The following is a 24,620-nucleotide window of genomic DNA, read 5'->3' as shown; positions in this document are numbered from 1 at the left end:
CAAATCTAATCCAACCTCAGTCTTCTTGAACCCTGACTCAAATCAGAGTGCTTATCATCTTTTCAAGTTCAAGTTTATTGTCATAGGCATACATACCCAGGCTATAAATGTCATGAAAATGAGCTCTTTGCAGCAGCAGCACAGTACCTTAAAAACATAAGTTAATATGGTCTTAAATTAACATAAATTATTCCATATCCAACCTGACTGTCACCATAAATATAACAATCTCAAACATGCTCTTCGCTACTGGTGAAACAGAGCAGATCACCCTGACCTGAATGAAGTACTGAACTGGACTGGAACAGGATAGGCTAACCTGAACCAGAATATCTTATCTCAACGTGTACTCAAACTGACCCAACCTGAAGCTGCACACAGTCAGGTCCTGTTAGGCTCCAAGCAGAGAATGCATTAGTGGGCTGAAGGAAGTAAGTGTGATACAGACATCCATGCAGTACCATTGTCCTGGCCAGTACTTCTCTTTCAACCAGTACTGAGAAACTGATTCACATCATGAAATCAAATTATTTGGTCATTATTTCACTGTTGCTACTGGAAGCTTGATATGGACAAATTAGCCACAGGGTTCCCCACACTATAAGCAGTGACTACAGTTCAGGCAATTCTTCACTTGTTCCAAACTGCTTTGGGACATCCTGACATTTTGAAAGATACTACATAATTGCAATTCCTTCAAAGCTACCTGTGACTAAATTTTGATCATTGTCCAAACATATCCTTGCATGTTTGCCATATTTTATTGCTTATAGTGCTGCTCTGTGTCTTTCGGAGATTTCATTACTTTAAAGGCATAATGTAAATGCGAGTTGTTGTGCATCGATAGTGTAGCGGTTAGCGTAACGCTATTACAGTGCCAGCGACCCGGGTTCAATTCCGGCCGCTGCCTGTAAGGAGTTTGTACGTTCTTCCCGTGTCTGCGTGGGTTTCCTCCGGGTGCTCTGGTTTCCTCCCACATTCCAAAGGTGTACGGGTTAGGAAGTTGTGGGCATGCTATGTTGGCGCTGGAAGCGTGGCAACACCTGCAGGCTGCCCCCAGAACACCCTACGCAAAAGATGCATTTCACTGTGTGTTTTGATGTATGTGTGACTAATAAAGAAATCTTATTGCTCCTTGCTCCCCTGGAATTGTCTTAGTTGAAGATTCAGCATTAACACCTCAATGTGTGGCACTGTTAAATATAATTATCACAGTGAATGGGATGGCCCTGGGGAGTGTTGTAGAACAGAGGGACCTAGGAGTACAAGTACATGGTTCCCTGAAGGTGGCGTCACGGGTAGACTGGGTGGTGAAGAAGGCTTTTGGCACCCTGGCCTTCATCAGTCAGGGCATTGGGTACAGAAGTTGGAAAGTTATTTTGCAATTGTACAAGATGCTGGTGAGGCCACATTTGGAATGTTGCATTCAGATTTGGTCACTCTGCTATAGGAAAGATGCCGTTAAGCTGGAAAGAATGCAGAAGAGATTTATGAGGATATTGCCAGGACTCAAGGGACTGAGTTATAGAGAGGGGTTGAGCAGACTAGGACTTTATTCTTTGGATTGTAGGAGGATGAGGGATGATCTTATAGAGGTGTATAAAACCATGAGGAGCATAGATCAGGTGAATGCACCCAGTCTTTTTCCCAGGGTTGAGGAAATCAAGAAGTAGAGGTCATAGGTTTAATGAGAGATTTAGTAGGAACCTGAGGGGCAACTTTTTCACCCAGAGAGTGGTCCATATATGGAACGAGCTGCTAGGAGCAGTGGTTGAGGCAGGGACAGTAACAACATAAAAAAGGCACTTGGACAGGTACATGGTCAAGAAAAGTTTAGAGGGATATGGGCCAAACGCAGGTCAATGGGACTAGCTTGGATGGGCATCTTGGTTGGCATGGACCAATTGGGCCAAAGGGCCTGTTACACTGCTGTATGACTCTGTGACTAACTTATCACTCCATTTTCTCTCTTTTTGTTGTTTTCCATTTTAGAACTGAATCCGTGGCAGAAAAGATGTTGACCAACTGGTTTACGTTCCTCTTGTACAAATTCCTTAAGGTAAGGATGTCAAATCTTCTTTCCTCGTGATGTTTTCTCCCACAGGTTTTCCTTCCTTTCATCCTCACTATGAAGTGGCAGCCTGAAGATTTCATTCAGTGTGTGACTGGGAGCATATTTGTTTTTAAGCTTGGGGATGCATTAAAGAACTGATTGACAAGGCTCAGTTTTTGTTATAAATGGGCTCTGTTTCTGGACCTTACAGCTTCTTTGTCTTAGAGTTTTATATTTGAAGAATATAAACCTTAAACTTGCAAAGTGCACTATCCTCAAAATTCACTGCAACAAATTGCCAAGGCTGCTTCTACCACCAGGAAGGATGAGGAGAGCAGGGTGTGTCAGACAGTCATTTCACAGTTACCACTTCAACTCACACACAGCCTGGTGTGGAAATATACCACCAATCTTCTATCATTGCTTTGTCTAAATCCTGGGACTCAGTAGCAGCTGCATGGGACCACATGGACTGCAGTGATTCAATAGATGATTCATTGCCACCTTCTCAAAGCAACTGGACATAGGCAGGCAAATATACTATCAAGGGACCACGGGATCAGAGCTGATCAGCTCTGCATTCCCATTTACCTGTGGAAATCTTTCACCCCTTCGCTATTATCTTTTCCTGCGCTAATAGTACAGTTCCACTACCCTTTAAAGAAGAGAGTTCTAAAGACACATGGAGGAACCCCCTGAGGTAATATTTTGCCTCCTTTCTATCTTAAATGGGTGACCCTTCATTTTTAAACAGTGACTCCTTGTTCTAGAATCTCCCACAAGAGGAAATGCCCTCTCCCTATCCACCCTGTCAAGACCTCCCAGGATTTTATATCAGGTCTCTCACTCTTCTAAACTCTAGCAGGTACACGTCCGACCTTTTTGCAACCGCCCGTTCCAGGTCTTAGTCTATTAAACCTTCTCTAAAATGTTTCCAGTGATTAAATAAAGAGACCAAATGTATACACAATACTCTAGATGTGATATCAGTGCCTTAACTAACAGAGCCATAACCTTGCTATTTTAGTATTCATTTCCCCTACCAATGAATGAAAACATTCTGTTTGCTTTCTTGGTTACTTGCTGTAACTGCATCCTAGCACCAGGACAGCAGATCCCTCTGCACCTCGGAGCTCTGCAACCAGTTGGATAGAATGTGGAACATAGAACATAGAACAGTACACGACAGGAACAGGCCCTTCGGCCCACCATGTCTCCACCAAACATGATGCCAAATTAAATTAAATATCTTCTGTCTGTATGTGATGGATATCTCTCCATTCCCAGCAAACTCATGTATCTATCTAAAAGCCCCTTAAACACCACTCTCGTATCTGCGTCCATCACCACCTCTGGCAGCCTATTCCAGGCACTTACCACTCTCTGTGCAAAGAAAAACTTGCCCTGCACATCTCCCTTAGATTTCCCCCCCTCACCTTAAATGCATGTCCTCTAATATTTGACATATCTACCCTGGAAAAAAGATTCTGGCTGCCTACCTTATCTATGCCTCTCATAATTTTATAAACTTCTATCAGGTCTCCCCTCAGCCTCCCACGCCCAGAGAAAACAGCCCAAGTGTGTCCAACCTCTTCTCATAGCACATGCGTCTAATCCAGGCTGCATGCTTGTGAACCTCTTCTGCACCCTCCCCAAAGCCTATATATCCTTCCTGTAAAGGGGCGACCAAAACTGCACGCAATACTCCAAGTGAATAGATTTAAATTAACTCCGTTAAATATAAAGATGTAAATTTAAATCATAGTTACGCCACTCCCTCCGCTCATTCCTCTCCATTCAAGTGAAGGGGCTCACTGCAAGTGTGCCAGATCCAACGTACCAGAAGTGTGGGAATTTTCACGCTAACGCGTGTTGGAACACCAGGAACAGGAGACGTTAATCATGAGCTATTGGGAGGTTTGTGAATTTGGTATTTCCGCAAGCGGGGGGGAGGGGAGGGGTAGTCACAAACCTCCACATGGTTACGGAGGTAAATACTGTGGACAAAACTTCCAGCATTTCTGTGGAAGATCCAGGCCATTCTAAGGACTTGCGGACTAAGAGTTGGGAAATGGGATCAACCAATAGTTCACTGTTGGCAAGTATGGACAGAATGGGCTGACTGGTCTCCCCTTATGATATAAATTTTCTGATTCTATAGCAGCCTCAGTGTGGATCCAGGTTGGACAAGATGGAGAGATCAGCCATGGTCATTGGCCATTTGTTCAATCGTGGAAAGTGCAGCCAGCGGTTGAGTCTCCAGAATCCAATTGTGGTCCATGGTCACATTTGTGTGTGTGGCACTGGGACCCCACCTCTCTGTGCCAGAGTATGGTGCCAAGAAATGCCAAGTGCACAGAGAGGTTGGATCAGTTATTGATTGAAAATCCTGATGGCAAAATACAGATGGGATTAAACCCACTTCAGTGCAGGAAGGTCCTGGGTGAGAGTGAGACATCGGCCAGATCTTGAACTAGTGCTCAGGTTGTTGCCGCATAATCAAAGGATAAGGGACTTAGGCAAAGATGCCAAGAGCAACCATCGGCACTTGTCCAGGAGTGTTCAGACTGTGCGGACGAGTCAAGATATGCTACTGGGTGATTTTGGCTGGGCCGTGGAAGAACCAGCTAAAGCAGGGGTTCAGCAAACCTGCGCTGCAGTATATTCACAGGGTGAGAGCATTCTCCCTGAACCAACAAAGGAGCACAGGACCAAGGAGTGTAGGTGAGGTAGTCAAGGATTAACAAGCCTGGATGCATCATTGTCTCCCCACCCCCTTCTGAATCTCTGCTGCAGGCAACAACCCCAACTCATGTAAACCATTGCATTTATTGAAAGCTGGAAATATTTGAAGGGCTCAAGGCAAGGAGGATTGGATGTGGTACTAATTGAATCACACTTAGATTGGAGATTCCCAAGCGTCCTTAGCTGTGTTCCACTTTGTTGGCTTCCCATCCCTGTAGTTAATAAATATTTGTTTCAAGACTTACAACAGCCACCTCCTCACCCATCCCTTCCTTCCCCTCACTAACTTCTAACTTACTGCATGTTGCTTTCCTGAGGATCCTAACTCCAAGGCCGTAGATTAAATACAACTGGCAGAAAGAGCTAGCTGAAGAAAAGAAAGAAAAAATTTTAAATGGGGAGTTGCTGTGCCCTGGAATGAGCTGTTTGAAAAGGCCGTAAAAGCAGATCTAAAAGTAACTTTCAAAATGGAATTGGGTAAATGGCCAAAAAGGGAACTAACTGGATGACACATCCAAAGAACTGGTATTGATGGGCCGGGAGGTGTGCTTTTGGTGCTGTAAGATTCTGTCGGTGTGGGTGTGGTGCTGGGTGGTTGACAGCAGTGTACTTTATGCAGGCTGATCTCCAGGATCAACAGTTGGCGTTCCAACCGTACCTGCAGCTGTGCTAATGCCGACCTTTCTTGTGTGTGTTGTGTTGAGCAGGAGTGTGCGGGGGAGCCGTTGTACATGCTTTTCTGCGCCATCAAGCAGCAGATGGAGAAGGGGCCAATCGACTCGATTACAGGCGAGGCGCGCTACTCTCTGAGCGAGGACAAGCTCATCAGACAGCAGATAGATTACAAGACACTGGTAAGCAAAGAATCCAGCCGAGGATGGGAAACTAGGGGTGGGAGAGGATGGGGTGTGGGTAACGGGTACGGCTCAGAGGACGACTGTGCTAATTTGTGTAGATCACAGGGTGTAGGATATTCCTGTTGAGATCAGATCTGTGTTAATTTGCCTAGCCTGGGGTTGTGCACGAATAAAATGCTTCCAATGAAGAGCTGTCATTGTGCCAAATGGCACATGTGATTTGCCCAAGGAACTTCCTCCCTTCAGTAAAAACACCGGAGAAAATGAAGGTGTGTTGGTTTTTAATTTCCACCCTCCCCTCTGGAGAATTCCCACGGGAAAGGGTGTGGCTTCACGTAGTTTCTGCTGCCCTTCCCTAATCGGTCGTAATTGATGGGCAATAATTGATGGGCAAAGGAAGTGGAGGCATTGTAGCCGAGGCAGATATAGGCCTGTCTCTGGACTCCAGAGCCCAGTGTTGGTGGGCTTGTGCTTTCCAGTGGGAAGAGTCAGACAACCCAAATCAGAGAAGGGTGGAGCTGTTAGGAAAGGTTACAGGGAGAAATGATTGAGGAGCTCGAAAGGTTTTGACAGAGTAAATTAGGAAGAAACTGTTTCCAGTGGTAGACCAATCAGAAAGCAGAGGATGCTGATGTCAAGTGGATAAAAAAGTAAGCTGCAGTGAGATGGAGAAAAGATTGTTTCTGGAATGGCTCTGGTCCTGTATTCGATGGAGTTCAGAAGGATGTGAGGGGTTTCCATTAAAACCTACTGAACATTGAAAGTCCTGGGTAGAGTGGATGTGGAGAGGATGGTTCCATTAGTAGGATCCAAGGGCACAGCCTCAGAATGAAGGGCCATCCCTTTAGAACTGAGATGAGGAAGAATTTCTTCAGCCAGAAGGTGGTGAATCTGTGGTACTCGTTGCCATGGAGGGCTGTGGAGGCTGTCATTGGGTGTATTTAAGGCAGAGATTGGTAGGTTCTTGATTGGTAAGGTGTTTCAGGGTTACATGGAGAAGGCGGGAGAATGGGGTTGAGAAAAACAATCAGCCGTGATTGAATGGCAGTGCAGACTCAATGGGGTGATTGGCTCCGATACCTTCTGCTCTTGTGCAATGAATTCCCTGTAAACAGATTCAATGATAACTTTCTAAAAGGAATTGGATAAGTAAACAAAAGTATAACATTTGCAGAACTAATTCGAAAAGGGCTAGGGACTGGGACATTGATCATTCTTTCAATGAACTGGATCAGGCCTAATGGTTGGCTCACTATGCGTGGCGTAGGGTCACTGTGCCTTTAAGATTTCCGTGAAGTATGTTAGGTTGACGAGGTGCTATTAGCAGGAAGCCGCTCTTTTGTTATTGGATAAAAGAGTCAACTTTCTGTTTTCTGGAAGGCAAATGAGTCAGGCAGAATGGAAGTTTTCTGAGGTTGTGGTGAGTGTGTGGGAAGGAGAGGGTGGCACCCCTGGGTGCTGTGTGGGAGAAGAGGGAGACAGTTGATTTGGTGCCCAGATCACATCCTATGTTGTATGGACTAAACACACAGTGTGGTAAATTATGCATTGCTTCAGCAGGGACCGTTGCAAGCTCAGGGTCCTGTAAACAATCTGTTAATTTATTTGTAGCTTGTATTAATAATTAAAGCTGAAGAAACATGACAGTTTAAGGGATACAGTAATCCCTGAATGATCATGCTCTCAGGCTGATTACACTTCAAATCTAACAGGTAATTGGAGTGTCAGTGAGTAGCTTGACATAATGCCTGCTCTCTCTAGCACCACTGAGTATCATCTCAGGAAGCAGAGACAGCAACAATGATTGGAGATCTTCCTAGGGTTTGACCACTGACCTCCACTGACCTGTCCTCCACCACCTCAGGCCATAACACGTTCATCATGCAGCCTAGTTAGAAAACAATGAGGTTCTTCATTGCACTATTGGATAACTCTTGGCTGACAATCAAACAACTGGGTTTCCGTCCACATCACGTTAACATCTAATCAGAAAAAAGTAACACCCTCTTTAATTCTCGAGCATGTTTTCATCCAGGTGGTTTGCTGCAGAGTCCATGAAATCCAGAGGACGGCACACTGGCGCACTGCTGCCTCACAGTTCCAGTGATCCTGGTTCAGTCCTGAGCTTGGGTGCTGTTTGTGTGGGGTTTTTGTGTTCTCCCTGTGACTGCGAGGGTTTCCCCTGGATGTTCCAGTTTCCTCTCACATCCTAAAGGCTTTCAGCTTGTAGGTAAATTGGCCACTGTAAATTGCCCCAAGTGTGTAGATGAGTGGTAAAATCTGGGGGGAGCCATTGGTATTGGTTTATTATTGTCCCTTGTACTGAGGTACAATGAAAAACTTGTCTTGCATACCGATCGTACAGATCAATTCATTACACAGTGCATTGAGGTAGTACAGGGTAAAGACAATAACTGAAGACAGAGTAAAGTGTCACAGCTACAGGGAAGTGCATTGCAGGTAGACAATAAAATAGAGTTGGTGTAAATGGCTGTTAGGTGGATTGGTGAGAACTCAGTGGGACAAAGGCCCTGACTCTGACTCTATTGATCTTCGGTTCCTATAGATTTTAGGGCCATCCTGAAGGCTGGTTAACACTGAATGGGGTCGGGGCAGTGGAAGAGATCAGTGCTGACGAACGCCTTCAGTGAGATCCAGCACAACTCTGCCTGTGGGTTGTGCAACAAAGTAGGTCACTGTGCCTTTAAGATCCTGTATGACTTTTTCATGCACTAATAAGTAAGACAACAGCAGGAATTATCTGGAATTACAGTTGGAAGATTGTGATAGCCTGATCGCAGAATTTGCTGCTCTGCTACCCGGAGGCGTTAGGGATGAGCAAATCACTTAGTTTAACTTGTTTCTGCAAGGTTCGTAATGGAAAAATTCGACTCCCACATTTTGTTCAACTCAAATAGTCTCACTTCTGGGTGCTTTAGAATCAGGGGAGAGATAATGGCAGAGGCAGCACAGAAATAACCAACTCAAACCTGTTTTGGTTGAAAGAAGTTTTTTAAAAAGGAGCAAATACCGACTGAGGAAGCAGCATCTGACTGAGGAAGGGCAGGAGAAAATTCTGGGTGTGGCTCCTGCAGAAATCCCACCAACCAGACTCCCCACCATATAAAACTGTGGCTGGAATGGTATCCTCTGTCACACAGGTTACTATGATTATTAACAACCCATTCAGGTGATGTGCTGCTGCCAAGCTGCAGCTTTTGCAACTTCCATCACCTTTAATATTCCCCCTTCCAACTACTCTGCCGACTGCATCCTGTCTCCCTTGAAGTGCTGTTTGCCCGTCATCCATGTGTCCACAGTGCCACCTTGGCACATGATCTGACAGCACTTTGAATGTCAAATTTTTGCCCTTGTTTTCAAATCCTTTCACAGCCTTGAGCCCCTCTCTGTAAGATCTCCTAACTTGCCAGACCTAGAAACCTCTGCTCTCCATTCTCCTCCAATTCTGACCTGCTGCATATCCTGAATTCAATCACTCCATCCTTGGAGGCTATGCTTACAGTTTCCAAGGCTCGAAGATCTGGAGACACAAGAGACTGCAGTTGCTGGAACCTGGAGCAACAAACAAAATGCTGGAGGAACTCAGCAGGTCAGGCAGCATCTGTAGAGGGAAATGGACAGTAGATGCTTTGGGTTGAGACCCTTCATCTGGACTGATGCAGGGTTTCAACCCGGAACGTCGACAATTTCTCTTCCCCACTTCCCCCGAGAAGCCACTCGACCTGCTGAGTTCTTCCAGCAGGTTGTTAGTTGCTGTAAGATCTGAGGTTCTCTCCAAAACCTTGCCACCTCTCTATTTCTCCTTCCACCTTTATGATACTCCTTCTTACTAGCATTTTTGGTCACCCCTCCTCATATCCCTTAATGTGGCTTGTGTCAAATTTTATCATGTAACACTCCTGTGAAGCACCTTTGGTCATTTTACTGTATTAATGCAAGTTATTTGATCGTCATTGATTAGATTTTAAGTATGTGACATTATGCTGAAGAATGGCAGAGTGTATGCTCATCAGACTAGCATGGAATGGGGTTCAAGTGTTCAGAACAACCAGACTTGCCAGGGTATTGGTATTGGTTTATTATTGTCACTTGCACTGAGGTACAGTGAAAAACTTGTCTTGCCTACCGATTGTACAGGTCAATTCAGTGCAGTTACATTGAGTTAGTACAGAGTGCATTAAGGTAGTTCAGGTAAAAGCAATAACAGTACAGCGTAAAGTAGCAGAGTAAAAACTGAAAATTGTACATAACTGCACTGAGACTCATAATGGGTTACACAGTTTATACACTTTCTTTATACTTGGGCATCAATTCAAGTGACATCAGATGTCAAATCCTAACACTGCTGCTGGAAGTGAGGGTGAGAGATGATGAAGTCACTTACTCTATCGATTACTTAAAATCTAAGCAAGAGGAGACTGTAGAAATATAAAGGCTTGTGACTTCTAGTACCCAGAGTTGGGCAGCACCTGTAAGAGTCTGGGTATGCTGAACCAAACCAGTGGGTAACAAGGTTGTGGGTCAACGCCTGGGAAAAAACTCGGCCTTATTCCTGCAGTGTTTAATTATGGCACTAAGCGCAGCCTGCGCTGGATGTGACCTTGACAGAGAAACATCGGTCAGACTGAATAATCTGAGATCTGGACACTGTTCTTCACAGCAGCACGTTATAAAATGAACATCTCAGACAGCCTGAATGTGGTGCCCACCACACAGCACAGCATTTAATTGAAAGCTGCAGTCTTTACAATTCAAGAGACAGGCTCTATGGAATCCGCACATTGAGTGATAACACTTGACAATAGCACAGAGATTTGAAAGTTGATAGCTGACACCACACAAAGGAAGACGATGAACACTCATCTCAGTGACGGTCAATTCCAGCTATTGCCAATATGCTGGAGGTACCAGCCTGTGTGAAATAATCTGATTTCCAAGCCTGGCTTTAGATAAAACATCAAGTGGTTTGTAATTAAAGAAATAGAGAAGAACTTGGGGCATTTTCCTGGGTGCTTTCTTAGGCACATCCCAGGTACCAAAAGAGCCATATCTGTGTGTTGGTTTTTCACTCCACATGACACAAAACTGTCTCCTTCAGAAAGGGAAACTTCCACAGATGCTACCCGACCTGTGAGTGTTTCCAGCATTTTCTGTTTTTAGTTTGGATTTCCAGCATCTGCAGTTGTTTTTCTTTTATTTTCCCTTTCTATTATGCCTCTGGTACCTCTCTTTGCTATCCCTAATGTACTCCACTCAATCAAATGTTGTAATCACCTGCAGAAAAACAAGATCACTTATATTGCATATTTAGCGTAGCAAAATGTCCCATGAATGTTACAGGACTGACCCACATAAAGAGCTTTTAGGTGGGGTGACCAAAAGCTTGGTCAATCAGATGGGGTCTAAAGAAAAGTAAATAGGGAGTCAGAGAAGTTTGGGGAGGGAAATTCAGAGTTTGGGACCAAAGCAGCTGAGCGGACTTCCTCCAATGATAGGGCAGTTAAATTTAGAATGAATTAAGGGGCAGATTAAAGAAGTTTGGATATCTTCAGAGGTATAATAGATTGCAGAGATAATCAGGTGTAAGTGCATGGAGAGCTTTGTAAACAAGAACGAGAACTTTTAAAGGACTGCTGAGTTAGAAGCCATTGGGATCAAGTATAGGGGTGATAGCTGTCATGCAAGTTATGGTGCAAGTGCCAGAACTGTGGGTGGCCTCCAATGAACAGACAGTAGGACTGAGACCCAGTTGCTACATAGGATGCTCTCACAAACATCAATGATGTAAATGCCTAGATAATCTGATTCAGTGTCCTTGGTTAGTGGGATAAGCATTGCCTGAGACAACAGGGGGAAATCCAATGCCCTTCTTTGTGCCACAGGACCTTTTATGAAATGGCTGATGAGGGCTTGGTTAATAATGCATCATCCAAGTGATAGTGGTCCTGGCCAGGAGACACTGCCCAGATTTTCGTGCTGAAGTCTGGCATATGAACCCATGACCTTCTGAGCAAACGCTGAGTGAGGTGAAACTGACAGTGAGGTAAAGAAGCCAGGCTTAGACTAGTAGAACAAAAGGCATGAGTAAAAATGTCTGGCAAACAATCGAAGAGTTGCAGTCCTGAGGACGGGAGACGAATCAGAAAGGAATAAAATATGGAGTCCGTACAATAAATCAACCACCCAGACTCTTTGTGCTGCTTCATTAGTTCCAGAGCTGGGTGTAAAGCCTGTTTAATTCCCCGAGCTTGCTCCACAGGCTTTTGTTTGCTCTGCCTGTTCCCCTTGTTTCTTTAAAAGCAACTCTATAAATTTGTCAGATGAAGGCAGCTTGCACACATGCAAAAAGCAGCAGGCTTGCAAAGTTCATCTGTTCCTCAATTTACAGCCATCAGATCTTTTACAAAGGAACTGAAACATTTGCACTTTCCAATGAGGCGCCTGTGCTGGCCTGCAGAGAGTTGCATCTTCTGTTTCCTTTGTGCTTTGTGATGCAGATTGGCTGGGAGAGGGGGGAGTTGGGTTTGGAGGTGTGAGGGTGGGGGATGGTGTTGGGAAGGGGGAAGGAGTTGGGGATCTGTAATCTCTCGGATAATGATGTGCCATTCTTTGTTGCTGACAATTTAATTAACACCTGACTGAATAATACATCCTGTTGACAAATGTTGGTTCAGATTTTATCCCTTTGAAATCTAATGGCTCCTTTTATGGCTGAGGATTAGTGCTGATGATTGATTGGCAGGTTGCCGTCATTAGTGCAAATAGAGTTATACTGCATGGGAACAGGCCCTTCAGCCCACATGTCCATGTTAACCATTAAGTGCCTACCTATACTAATCCCTTTTCCCAATTCTGGGTCCGTAGCCTTCCTTGCCACAGTGTTTCAAGTGCTCATCTAAATACTCCATAACAGTACCCGCCTCCGGTGCTCACTCAGGCAATGAGTTCCTAATTCTAACACACAGTCAAAAACATCTTCCTCAAATCTTCTCCACAATTTCTACCCTTTGCCTCAATCCTGTGCCCTGTGATCATAGACACTTCTGCTGTAGGAAAGGTTTCTCACTATCTACCCGATCTATGCCCTCATAAATTTTCTATACCTCAGTTAGGTCTCCTTGAGCCTCCTCCGCTGAAGGTAAAGAGACCCAGTCTATCCAGTTCCTCCTCACAGGTGAATGCACCATCCCAGGCTACGTCCTCTCTGCACCCTCTCCAGTGCAATCATATCCTTCCCATAGTGTCATGACCAAAACTACAATGAGTGCAGAAGAGATTCACCAGGACTCCCACTGTCACCTAATTAATGCTTTATATAATTGTACCAGAACTTCGCTGCTCTTATATTCAGTGCACCGGCTAATGAAGGCTAGTATCCTGAATGTCTGCTTAACTACCTTATCTATCTTGCCTGCCAGTGCTACTTCACTCTCCTAATTACTTTTTTCAAGAAGCCCCTACACTTTATATATTTCCTGTAGGGCCTCCTCTTTTCATTTCTGTATCAACACCATAAGTGACCTAATTTTTCTTTATCCAGCCACTAATATCCCTTGGCATCTTGGGTTCCTTGACTGTATCTTTCATCATTACAGGAAAGTGTTGTCCCTGAACTTTCATCTTAATCCACTTGTGAAAGACTAAAGTCACATTTTTGGTATTGATATTGTTTTATTATTGTTACATGTACTGAGATAGAACATAGAACAGTACAGCATAGTATGTGCTGAACTATATGAACACCTCCTCCATGATCAATCTAACCCTTCCCTCCCTCACAGCCCATAACCCTCCATTTTTCTTACTTCCATATGCCTATCTAAGAGCCTTTTAAATGTCTCTATTGTATCAGCATCGATAACCACCCCTGGCAGTGCATTCCAGGCACCAACCACTCTCTGTGTAAAGAACCTACCTCTGATATCTCCCCTGAACATTCCTCCTCAAACTGATGTCCTCTGGTATTGGCCATTATCGCCCTGGGGAAAAGGTGTTAGCTGTCCACTCTATCTATGCCTCTCATAATCTTATACACCTCTATCAAGTTGCCTCTCATCTTGCATTGCTCCAAAGAGAAAAGCTCGCTCAACCTATCCTCATAAGACATGTTCTCCAATCCAGGCAACATCCTGGTAAATCTCCTCTGCACCCTCTCGAAAGCTTCCACATCCTTCTTATAATGAGATGACCAGAACTGAACACAATACTCTTAAGTGTGGTCTAACCAGTGTTTTATAGAGCTGCAACATTACCTCACAGCTCTGGAACTCAATCCCCCTACTAATGAAGGCCAGCACACCACATGCCTTCTTAACCACCCTATCAACTTGCGTGGCATCTTTGAGGGATCTATGGACTTGGACCCCAAGATCCCTTTGTTCCTCCACACTGCTCAAAATCCTGCCATTAACCTTGTACTCCGCCTTCATATTCATTCTTCCAAAGTGCATCACTTCACACTTTTCCGGATTGAACTCCATCTGCAATTTCTCCATCCAACTCTGCATCCTGTCTATATCCTGTTGTAACCTACTAACAACCTTCTACACTATCCACAATCCCTCCAACCTTTGTATCATCTGCAAACTTACTAACCCATCCCTCCACTTCTTCATCCAAGTCATTTATAAAAATCACAAAGAGCAGGGGTCCCAGAACAGATCCCTGTGGAACACCACTGGTCACCAACCTCCAGGCAGAATATTCTCCATCTACTACCACCCTCCACCTTCTGTGGGCAGGCCAATTCCTAATCCATGCAGCCAATTTTCCATGTATCCCATGCCTCATGACTTTCTGGATGAGCCTACTATGGGGAACATTGTCAAACACTATACTAAAGTTCATATACACCACATCCACTGCTCTGCCTTCATCTATTTGTTTTGTCACCTCCTCAAAAAACTCAATTAGGCTCATGAGGCACAACCTGCCCCTCACAAAGCCATGTTGACAATCCCTAATAAAGCTTTGCTTCTCCAAATGCTCATAAATCGAGATACTAATAATCCTCTCCAATAGCTTGCCCACCACTGACATAAGATTCATGGTCTATAGTTCCCAGGATTAGCCCTAGTACCTTTCTTGAACAAGGGAACAACATTAGTCATCCTCCAATCCTCTGGTACCACTCCTGTGGCCAGGGAGGATGCAAATATCATCGTCAATGCCCCAGCAATCTCTTCCCTCGCCTCCTGTAGTTACCTAGGGTATATTCCATTCGGTTCTGGGGACTTATCTATCCTAATGTTTTTCAGAAGCTCCAACACTACCTCTTTCTTAACCTCAAGATGCTCCAGCACATTAGCCTGTTCTACGCTGACCTCACATTCGTCAAAGTCCCTCTCCCTAATGAAGCAAAGTATTCATTAAGGACCACCCCTCCCTCTTCTGCCTCCAGGCACATATTTCTCCCTTTATCCCTGAGAGGTCCTACCCTCACTCTAGTCATTCTCCTGTTCTTCACGTGTGTGTAGAACGCCTTGGGGTTTTCCTTAATTCTACTCACCAAGGCCTTCTCATGTCCCCTTCTAGCTCTCCTAAGTCCCTTCTTTAGCTCCTTCCTGGCTACCTTATAATTCTCAGGAGCCCTGCCTGATTTTTGCTTCCTAAACGTTAAGTATGCTTCTTTCTTCCTCTTGACTAAATATTTCACCTCTCTTGTCATGTTTCCTTTACCCTGCCATCCTTTCCCTGTCTCAGTGGGACAAACCTATCCAGAACCTCATGCAAGTGGTCCCTAAACAGCCTCCACATTTCTTCTGTGCATTTCCCTGAGAACATCTGTTCCCAATTTATGGTCCCAAGATCCTGCCTAATACCGTCGTAATTAGCCCTTCGCCAATTAAAAACTTCCCATATCGTCTGCTCCTTTCCTTGTCCATGCCTATGCGAAAGGTCAAGGAGTTGTGGTCACTATCTCTGAAATGCTTGCCACCAAGAGGTCTGTCACCTGACCAGGTTTATTGCCTAGTACTAGATCCAGTATGGCCTCTCTTCTCGTCAGCCTGTCCATATACTACGTCAGGAGTCCTTCCTGGACACACCTAGTAAAATCTGCTCCATCTAAACCTTTTACACTAAGGAGATGCCAATCAATATTAGGGAAGTTGAAGTCTCCCATGACAACAACCCAGTTATTTTTGCACCTTTCCAAAATCTGCTTACTTATCTGCTCCTCAGTGTCCCAGTGGCTACTGGGGGGCCTATAGAATACTCCCTGTAGAGTGATCGCTCCCTTCCTGTTCCTAACTTCCACCCACGCTGATTCAGTAGACGATTCCTTCACGGCGTCTTCCTTTTCTACAGCTGTGACACTATCCCTGATTAGCAATGCCACTCTTTTACCTCCTTCCCTATCCCTTTTGAAACAGTGAAAAACTTAATTTTGCAAGTCATCCATACTGATCATTTCAAAACATAAGTACATCGAGGTAGTACAAGGGAAAAGCAATAACAGAATGCGGAATATAGTGCTGCAGTTACAGAGAAAGTCCAGTGCAGATAGACAATAAGATGCAAGGGCCATGATGAGGTAGATTGTGAGGTCAAGAGATCTTTAACATAAAAGAGGTCCATTCAAGAGTCTTACAACAGTGGGATAGAAGCTGTCCTTGAGCCTCATGGTGCATGTTTTCAAGCTTCTGCCTGCTGGATGGGGAGAGAAGGCAGAATGTCCAGGGTGGGAGGGGTCTTTGATTGGAGAAACAAAGCATTGCAGATGCTGGAATCTAGATGAAAAAACATGATGATGCCGGAGAAACTCGGCAGGCCAGGCAGCGTCCGTGGAGGGAAAGCAGATGGTCACCGTTTCGGGTCAGGACCCTTCTTCAGTCCTGAAGATAGGAAAAGGGGAAGCCCAGTATATAGTGGGGAGAAACAGAGCAGTGATAGGTGGACAAGAGGGGAGGTGGGGTGGGCACAAGGTGGTGATGGGTAGATGCAGGTGATAGTGATAGGCAGGTGCGGGGGAGGAGGGGAGAGCAGATCCACCGGGGGATGGGTCAAGGGTGTGGAGGCAGGCGGCTTGGGGGGAAGGGGAGGAGAGGAAGTGGAGAGAGAACAAAATGGTGAGGAGAAAAAAGAGAGGCTGGGAAAGGGAAGAAAAGAAGAGGCAAGGTGGGGCGGGGGGAGGAGTTGGTTTACTTAAAGTAGGAGAATTCGATGTTCATGCCGTCAGACTGTAAGGTCCCTAGACGGACAACGAGGTGTTGTTCCTCCAGTTTTCGTTTGGACTTCTCCCAGCAGGCTGAGGACTGACACATCATATGGTCTTTGATTATGCTGGTTGCTTTTCCGAAGCAGCGAGAAGTGTAGACAGTCTACAGAGAGGAGGCTGGTTTTCGTGATGGACTGAGCTGTGTCCACAACTCTCTGCAGTTTCTTGTGGCCTTGGAGAGCAGTTAATCAAAGGGAAATTCTGAATTACATTTCCTCCTTTTGTTTTAATGACCATGCACACCAATTAATACATAATGGAACTGGGAAATGGCATCTGTTTACCTTATTACTCTTGCTCATTATCATTGCCACACCCTCCGATTCACAGAATCCAAGTTCCAGCTGACAAATTATAAATCTTTCTCCAATTTGGGATTGACTTGGAATTTGTGATTCATTCCAAAGATTACCCCCAGAAGCAAAGTAGGAAATACTGGGGTCAGAGGGAGGAAGGGAGGTGGGGAAGAGGTGGGCCAGCGTTTCGGGGAAGACGTCAAGGCCTTGGTACAGGTGCAAAGGAGATTTACGAGGACAGTAGCAGGAATGAGGGACCTGGGTTTCACGGTGAGAGAGGAGAATCTGGGATTGACCTCCGTAGAACGAGGAATGTTAAAGGGCGATTTAATAGAGGGATTCAAAGTTATGAATGTTTTTGGCAGGGCAATATAGGGAAGGTGAAGGGTTGGTAGCCAGAGGGGTCCGATTATGTTAAAAGGGCTGCAGGTGAGAGGACGATATCTGTGAACAATGATCTGGAATGCACAGTCTGACAAGGTGATGGGAGCTTATTCAATAATAAAGGGGACTAAATATTCAATGGGGAGAAAACTGCAGGGTTGTGGGAAAGAGTGGTTGGATGAGACTAATTGGATAGATCTTTCAAAGAGCTAGTTCAGGCAAGACAACCTGAATGGCCTCTCCTGTGCTGTGACATAAAAACAAAAGACATTGGCTTCACGTTTTAGTTCCCAACCTTTCATCAGATTGCTGATGCAACATTGCTTTTTTTCTGCTGTATTCCCTGCTCATACAAAATCCTTTACACTATGAAGGTTGTGCCTGTAATATCACAAGTACACCTCTAGACTTGCAAGTCTGCCTCTCTGTTTAATGTGCAGCATTACTGTTGGTGAGACATTGCTGAAGATTTAGCTTAGTGCTGTCTGGCAAGGAACCTGTGCTCTTGCACTGGGTAAGTGGTGACCTGCTGTTCATGAAGTACATCAGATCAGACGGATTGCTCTGGCATGCATTGTCACTTCACACTGGCATAGCCATGGACACATGTCCAGCCACTGAGAAGCACTTGACTGAAAACTGGAGGCGTAAACTGGTAAGTGGGATGAGAGCTGGCAGCTTGGTTGTTACCCTGCCCATGTCTCATGGTTCCTGCCAGCTCATTAAAAGTGCTTCTGGGGAGAGGAGGAGAGAAGGGAGGTGCAAAGTTGAAATCTGTGGAGGAATCTGCTGTTGATGGAAACACTAATGAAACGGAAGATGAAATAGCTTTTATTTCATAGCCTTAGTGGAGGCACAATCGATCTGCTTTGCCGTCTCACAATAAAGGGTTAATTGGCAGTGCAAAAGCACAATGCATGCAGGTCATGTATATGACAGAGTTAACTAGGCTTACGCTGTGTGTGTGTGTGTGTGTGTGTGTGTGTGTGTGTGTGTGTGTGAAAATCTTTTGATGTTATTTCACTCAGTGGCTCATGGTTCACTTTCTGATCATTTTTTCACTCTTCCTTTCTTATCCCTTCCCTTGGATTTTGTCTTTATACATTTTGATCTTATCCCATTTCATTCTGGCCTATCTCTGTGTCTCTCTTTTGTCACATTGGTCATCCCACTCCTACTCTTCCTTCTCCCATCTGCCTCATTCCATCTCACTGCTCCTCTTTGCCTCGCAAGATGTCCCTGTGACTCTCTGCCTGTTGCCTCTCATCTATCTCCAGCCGCGAGCTTCCTTCTGCAACAAGCAATGGTGAATAAAGTGGGTGAATAAAGTGGATGAATTGTCTACTGCGTGAAGTAAATCCTCAACACAAGTTCAGAAGGTTCGGCCCCCACCTAATTTTTTCATCTCTTCCACCATTGATGCACTATGGCTGCAGTGTGTACCATTCACAAGGTGGCCTGCAGTAACGCACCAAGACTTCCTCAACAACACGTTAAAGTCCTCTTCCTCCACCACCTGGGAGGACAAGGTTAGCAAGAGAATGGGAACAACAACACCTTCAAGTTCCCTTCCAATGTTTAATCCAAAATATGGCACCTCTGACAAGGCAGCACTCCCTCTGTACTGCACTAGGAGTGTCAGCCTGGATTTGTGTGCTCAGCTCTCTGGGATGGGTCTTGAACCCACAACCTTCCAGGTCAAACGCCATTCTGGCCTGCAAATAGACTGCAAAATTCCAAACTTACTTCCTAAATGTGATGTGGGTGTGTCTTCAGAAGGATTGCAGTGGCTCTCCAAGTTAGCACATCGTAACCTTAAAGGCCAGTGGAATGGATCAACTTGTTAATATTGCCTACCTGCACTGTACTTTCCCTGTAAATGTAACACCTTATTCTACATTCTGTTTTCCTTTTCATTACCTTGATGTATGAAATGATCTGTCTGGATTGCATGTATGCAAAAAGTTTTTCACTATATTTTCTCCCCTCTCCCATTGGGCAAAAGATACAGGAGCCTGAGGGCACATACCACCAGGCTCAAGGACAGCTTCTATCCCACAGTGATAAGAATATTGAACGGTTCCCTTATATGATGAGATGGACTCTTGACCTCACAATCTACCTTGTTCGACCTTGCACCTTATTGCCTACCCGCAATGCACTTCCCTGTAGCTGCAACACTTTACTCTGTATTCTGTTATTGTTTTTACTGTACTGCCTCAATGCATTCTGTACTAACTCAATGTATCTGCACTGTGTAATGAATTGATCTGTACGAACGGTATGCAAGACAAGTCTTTCACTGTACCTCGGTACAAGTGACAATAATAAACCAATACCAATACCCACAGATGAAATAATAAAGATCCCAGACTGCATTTTACCATTTGTAATTCCTCTTCTAATATCTCTTGCTTTGTGTCTCTTTAGGTTCTGAATTGTGTGAATCCAGACAATGAGAATAGTCCTGAAATTTCTACAAAGACTCTAAACTGTGACACTATCACCCAGGTCAAGGAAAAGATCTTAGATGCTATCTTCAAGAATTTACCCTGCTCTCATAGACCAAAAGCCGCTGATATGGACTTGGGTAAGGATTGTCACCGAGGATGGTGAACCTTAAACCAGCCACTATCCTACCTATAGGCTTTATTCAGGCAAATTGTTTGTGGTAGCTTCGGAGGCTGGTGGATCTCTGGAACCAGGAGGAGGGTGGGGGGGAAGTGTTGGATAATTGGGGGTATTTGAAGAGGAAGTCAGTAATCTTTTGAAAGATCAGGGAATTAAGCACCATGGGTATCTGGTGCAGATAAGGAGTTGAGGCCTGTGGCAGGTCAGTCAATGGTCAGTGAGGCTTGAGGGGCTGGGTGACCAACTCCTGCTCAAGTTCATTGTCATGGACATACATACCCAGGGTATAAATGCCATGAAAATTAGTTTTTTGCAGCAGCAGCGCAGTACAGTACGAACATGACAAATATAATTTACATAGACTTAAATTATACATAACTTGCATGACAAAATAAACAAAAATTAACATAACGACATTAGTGCAAGTTGAGGGAAATGTAGTCCAAGGTTGAATTAGGGATTTTCAGATTGGTTCAAGAACCTGATGGCAACAGGGAAGAAACTGTTATTTCCTTGTGTGTCAGGCTCACTGTTAAGGACACAGTTGCAGCTCCAAGGGGAGCACTTTCATCTCTGGGTCAGAAGGTAGTGGGTTCAAGACCTACCCCAGAGACCTGCACACGTAACTCCAGGCTGACGTTCCCAGCACAGTACAGGTCCTCCCCAGATTAGGACAGGGTCTCGCTCCTGTGATCTGTTCGTAACTCGAGCAGTTCGCAATTCGAAGATGTGGCCGCAAACTGAGTTCCCACACGGCAGAAGATGCCTGCAGCCCTGCAGCAGTCGGCAAATCCATCCTGCCGGTCTCCCAAGTGCCTGTTCATATGTATGGGCTGTACATAAGTCGGACTTTCATAGGCTGGGAAGACCTATAGCGAGGGAGTGCTGCTGTGTCAGAGATGCTGTGTTTCAGATGAAATATTAAACCCAGGCTCTGGCTGTTTTCCCAGACAGAAGGAATGATTCCTGGGTGGTTAGATCTGGTAGCCTGGCCAATCCCCACTCTTTCTGGGACCTTCTGCTGCTCACAAACTGGCTGCACTATTTCACAAGCACTTAGTTTCTCTAGAAGTTGTGAAGGGTGCTTTTCAAATGCATTTCCTTTGTAAGGAGCTGACAAAAGATTGGCATAGACATCAGACTTTCTGCTGTTCCTCCCCCATGAATCCCACCATGGCAGCTGGGAAATTTACATTCAAGTAATTAAATAAATCTGGAATTACGCAAAAAAAACTGTTCAGTAATCATAACCGGGAAACAGCTGTGCCGTGGTAGAAGCCCATCTGGTTCATTAACATCCGTCAGGGAAGGGAATCCACCATCCTCACCCAGACTACTCTATGGGTAACTCCAGATCCACCAATGTGGTTGGCTCTTAACTGCATCCTTAGTTAAGTGCAATTAGGGATGGACTGTAAATGCTGGCATTGCCATTACATCCACATGTCACGGAAGATTAAGAAAACCCAATCACAATCCTGCACTCATCCGCTAATCTTCCCAAAGGGATGACAGGGACCAGTGTGCCAGGACAGTGCAGATGCAGTCATTAAATTTGGCACAGTCATCTGACCCAGACCATGCTCCTACACTGGGTCTCCATGTTGGGATTATCGGCATGAACTCCTGACAGAGCAGATTTCGTGGGTATTTGGCCTTTTCAAGCCACAGGCTACACCACATTTAAAAATAAACTGGTTGGCTTTAATAACAAAAACATAAATGCTTCCTGCAAAATGCTGTTGCCTCAAGTAGGAAGGTATGGATCTCTCTCAGTGTTACTTTGGAGTTTCAGTGGCGATGTTTCTGGAATGGGACCCACAGCCCACAAACCCAGGTGAGGTCACTCTCCACTGCACCTTGGCTGACTGCATTTTGTGGAAGTGTGATCAGAAACCTGGGTATCAGTGAAGCAACAGGAAAAGATAAAATGTGCAGCGGCAATAGCCCAGCCAATTAAAACAACCGCAGTCTTCTTGTGGGAAATAAAGGCGCAAAAATATTCCACGCTCTTGAGTTCACAAACTTTGTTTGGTGTGTGACACCTGGTTTCTGATTAGGGGGATCTTTTCTCAGCAGTCGACCAACAGCCTCAGCTGATAAATGCATTGGCTAGTGTAGAGTGGAGCCGTAAAGCCCAGCAAGATCCCAGCTTCAGTCTTTGGTCTGCAGAGAATTAGCGACCTCAATTGGCCACAGTGTCCCTGTCCCTAGTCTCACATTTGCCTGGGGTCCTGGCTTCTGGTAGTTCAGTAAACCCAGAAAATAAGCGTACGTGTGTGCATCTGCGTGTGCACATTTGCACGTCATGTGCACATTTGCATGTCATGTGCACAAGTGTTGTATGCCAATAATTGTTTGCATTTAAATGGTGCATTTAACATGGTAAAAACATACCAAAGTGCCTGAAAGGAATATGATCAAACAATATTTAACACCGTGACATTTAAAGAGATGTTAGGACATAAGACAAAAAAACTTGGTAAAGAGCTACATTTTAAGGAGGAACTTAGAAGAATAGAGAGTCATAAAGTGAAGAAACTTCAGTGTGGGAAGTTTAAAGCTACAGAGCAAGATAGCTGAGGTCACATTGTCAATGGTGGAGCAATTAAAATCTTGTTTGATCAAGAGGTCAAAGTTGAAGGAACTCAGAAAACTTTGAGGGTTGTGGGGCTGGATGAGGCTGAAGAGCCAAAGAGGCTGTAAAGGAATCTGAACACACAGCAGTGTAGTTTGTTTATAGTCATAGTCTCGGCTGACTCATGAAGACTGAGCATTTGTGTGAGGTATTGGGCAGCATGAGATGTGAAAAATTCTGAGGTGTTATCCACTCTGGGGAAAATTGAATAGGGTAGAAAGAAAATAAAGTGCTCTTCTTAAAAACAGTAGTAGCTGCTTGAGATTGTCTAACCTGCAAACTTGTGGAAATAAACTAGGCATTATAGATGACCTCTAAAGGTCAAGAAGGTCAACCCTCAACTGCAAGTCAATGAAACCAGGTATAGACATCTTTCAAGCTGAAAGAGATTTTTTCCTTCTGTTTGTGTAGTTGTGCCTTCCTCCTGCAGTGCACGAAGTGCTTGTTTTCTTTTGATAATCAAGTCCCATTGATCTGCACTGCGAGGTAGAATAGAGTCTTCACTTTTACTAAGTCTCTCCCTCCTCTTTCTTTACTATTAATTTTCCACACCCCCACCCCTTCCTCCCTCCCGTATCCCTTTCTGTTGACGGGACCCTCTCCACCTGACAGAATGGCGACAGGGAAGAATGACCAGGGTGATTCTGCAGGACGAAGATGTCACCACGAAGATAGAGAACGACTGGAAGAGGCTGAACACACTGGCGCATTATCAGGTGAGGCGGGTGAGGTGGCTCTTCTGGGTCAGCTGTCAATCAGTGCTACAGCGAGAGCAAGAAAAAGGAGAATTGGATTGGAAGGGTTGGCCGACTGCCTTGTGCAAATTACAGATTCCTTCCTCTGATAGAAACGTCCTTTCTTCATTAATGTGCAAATAATTTGGGAGATAAGCCATCAACCGCTAAATTAGGGATTTGACTTTGGACCACATTGGTGTTAAATTAAATGTCACAGTGTTGACTGCCAGCGTGGAGGTGGGAAGGAAAAACAGATTAGAAATTGATTGGATCGGAGATGTGATAATGAAGACAGGAGTTAATTCTTTCATTGGAGAGGGCAAGTTATCCTTGACAAATCCTGTCAAAATCTCCGAGGTTGTTAGTGATCTGGCAGTGAAGGGGGGGTCCAATATTGAAAACGATAGTTTTGAGTTTTCCATCAATAATATTAATGCTTGTCTGCGTATGTAATTCTCTGTATTGTGGGAGCCTAGGGTCTGCTAATAAATAACAAAGCCTAGCTTGATGGCCATGTCCACAAGGCTTTCTGTCAGGATGCGATCAATTTAAATAAAGATATGCCACTTGACTCCAGGTGCAAGGGGTTGATATGAATATTGCTCGCGTATTTCTGCCCAGAGTGAGTGTGTCGAATGAGTAATTGGACATGGTGAGCTGTTTATCTTTACTATCGGTTGAAACTTGTTTGTTTTATTTCTTACCTTGCACTGGTGGTTTGCGCAGGGGGCTAACATGGAGGCACAGCCTCAGAATAAAGGGGCGTCCCTTCAGAACTGAGATGAGGAGGAATTTCTTCAGCCAGAGGGCAGTGAATCTGTGGAATTCATTGCCACGGAGGGCTGTGAAGGTCAAGTCATTGGGTGTATTTAAGGCAGAGATTGCTAGGTTCTTGATTGGTAAGGGGGTTAGGGGTTACAGGGAGAAGGCAGGAGAATGGGGCGAAGAGAAAACATTTAGCCACGATTGAATGGCGGAGTAGACCTGATGGGCCGAATGGCCTAGTTCTCCTCCTATATCCTATGGTGTACACTCCCTCT

General features: G+C 44.8%; 1 protein-coding gene across 4 annotated transcripts in view; it reads left to right on the top strand.

Moving 5' to 3' along the window:
- plxna4 (plexin A4) overlaps positions 1 to 24,620 on the top strand; it is a 532,456-nt gene that overhangs the window by 476,480 nt on the left and 31,356 nt on the right. For all 4 annotated transcript variants that reach the window (XM_052033450.1, XM_052033449.1, XM_052033451.1 and 1 more), the window contains exons 23-26: positions 1,993 to 2,059; positions 5,506 to 5,652; positions 20,005 to 20,164; positions 23,456 to 23,559. In XM_052033450.1, the coding sequence (XP_051889410.1) occupies positions 1,993 to 2,059; positions 5,506 to 5,652; positions 20,005 to 20,164; positions 23,456 to 23,559 (478 nt within the window). The remainder of the gene's footprint in view (positions 1 to 1,992; positions 2,060 to 5,505; positions 5,653 to 20,004; positions 20,165 to 23,455; positions 23,560 to 24,620) is intronic.

The sequence above is a fragment of the Pristis pectinata genome, chromosome 19 (assembly GCF_009764475.1).
Source record: "Pristis pectinata isolate sPriPec2 chromosome 19, sPriPec2.1.pri, whole genome shotgun sequence".
NCBI classification, from domain to species: Eukaryota; Metazoa; Chordata; class Chondrichthyes; order Rhinopristiformes; family Pristidae; genus Pristis; species Pristis pectinata.
This window is presented reverse-complemented; position numbering and strand designations above follow the sequence as displayed.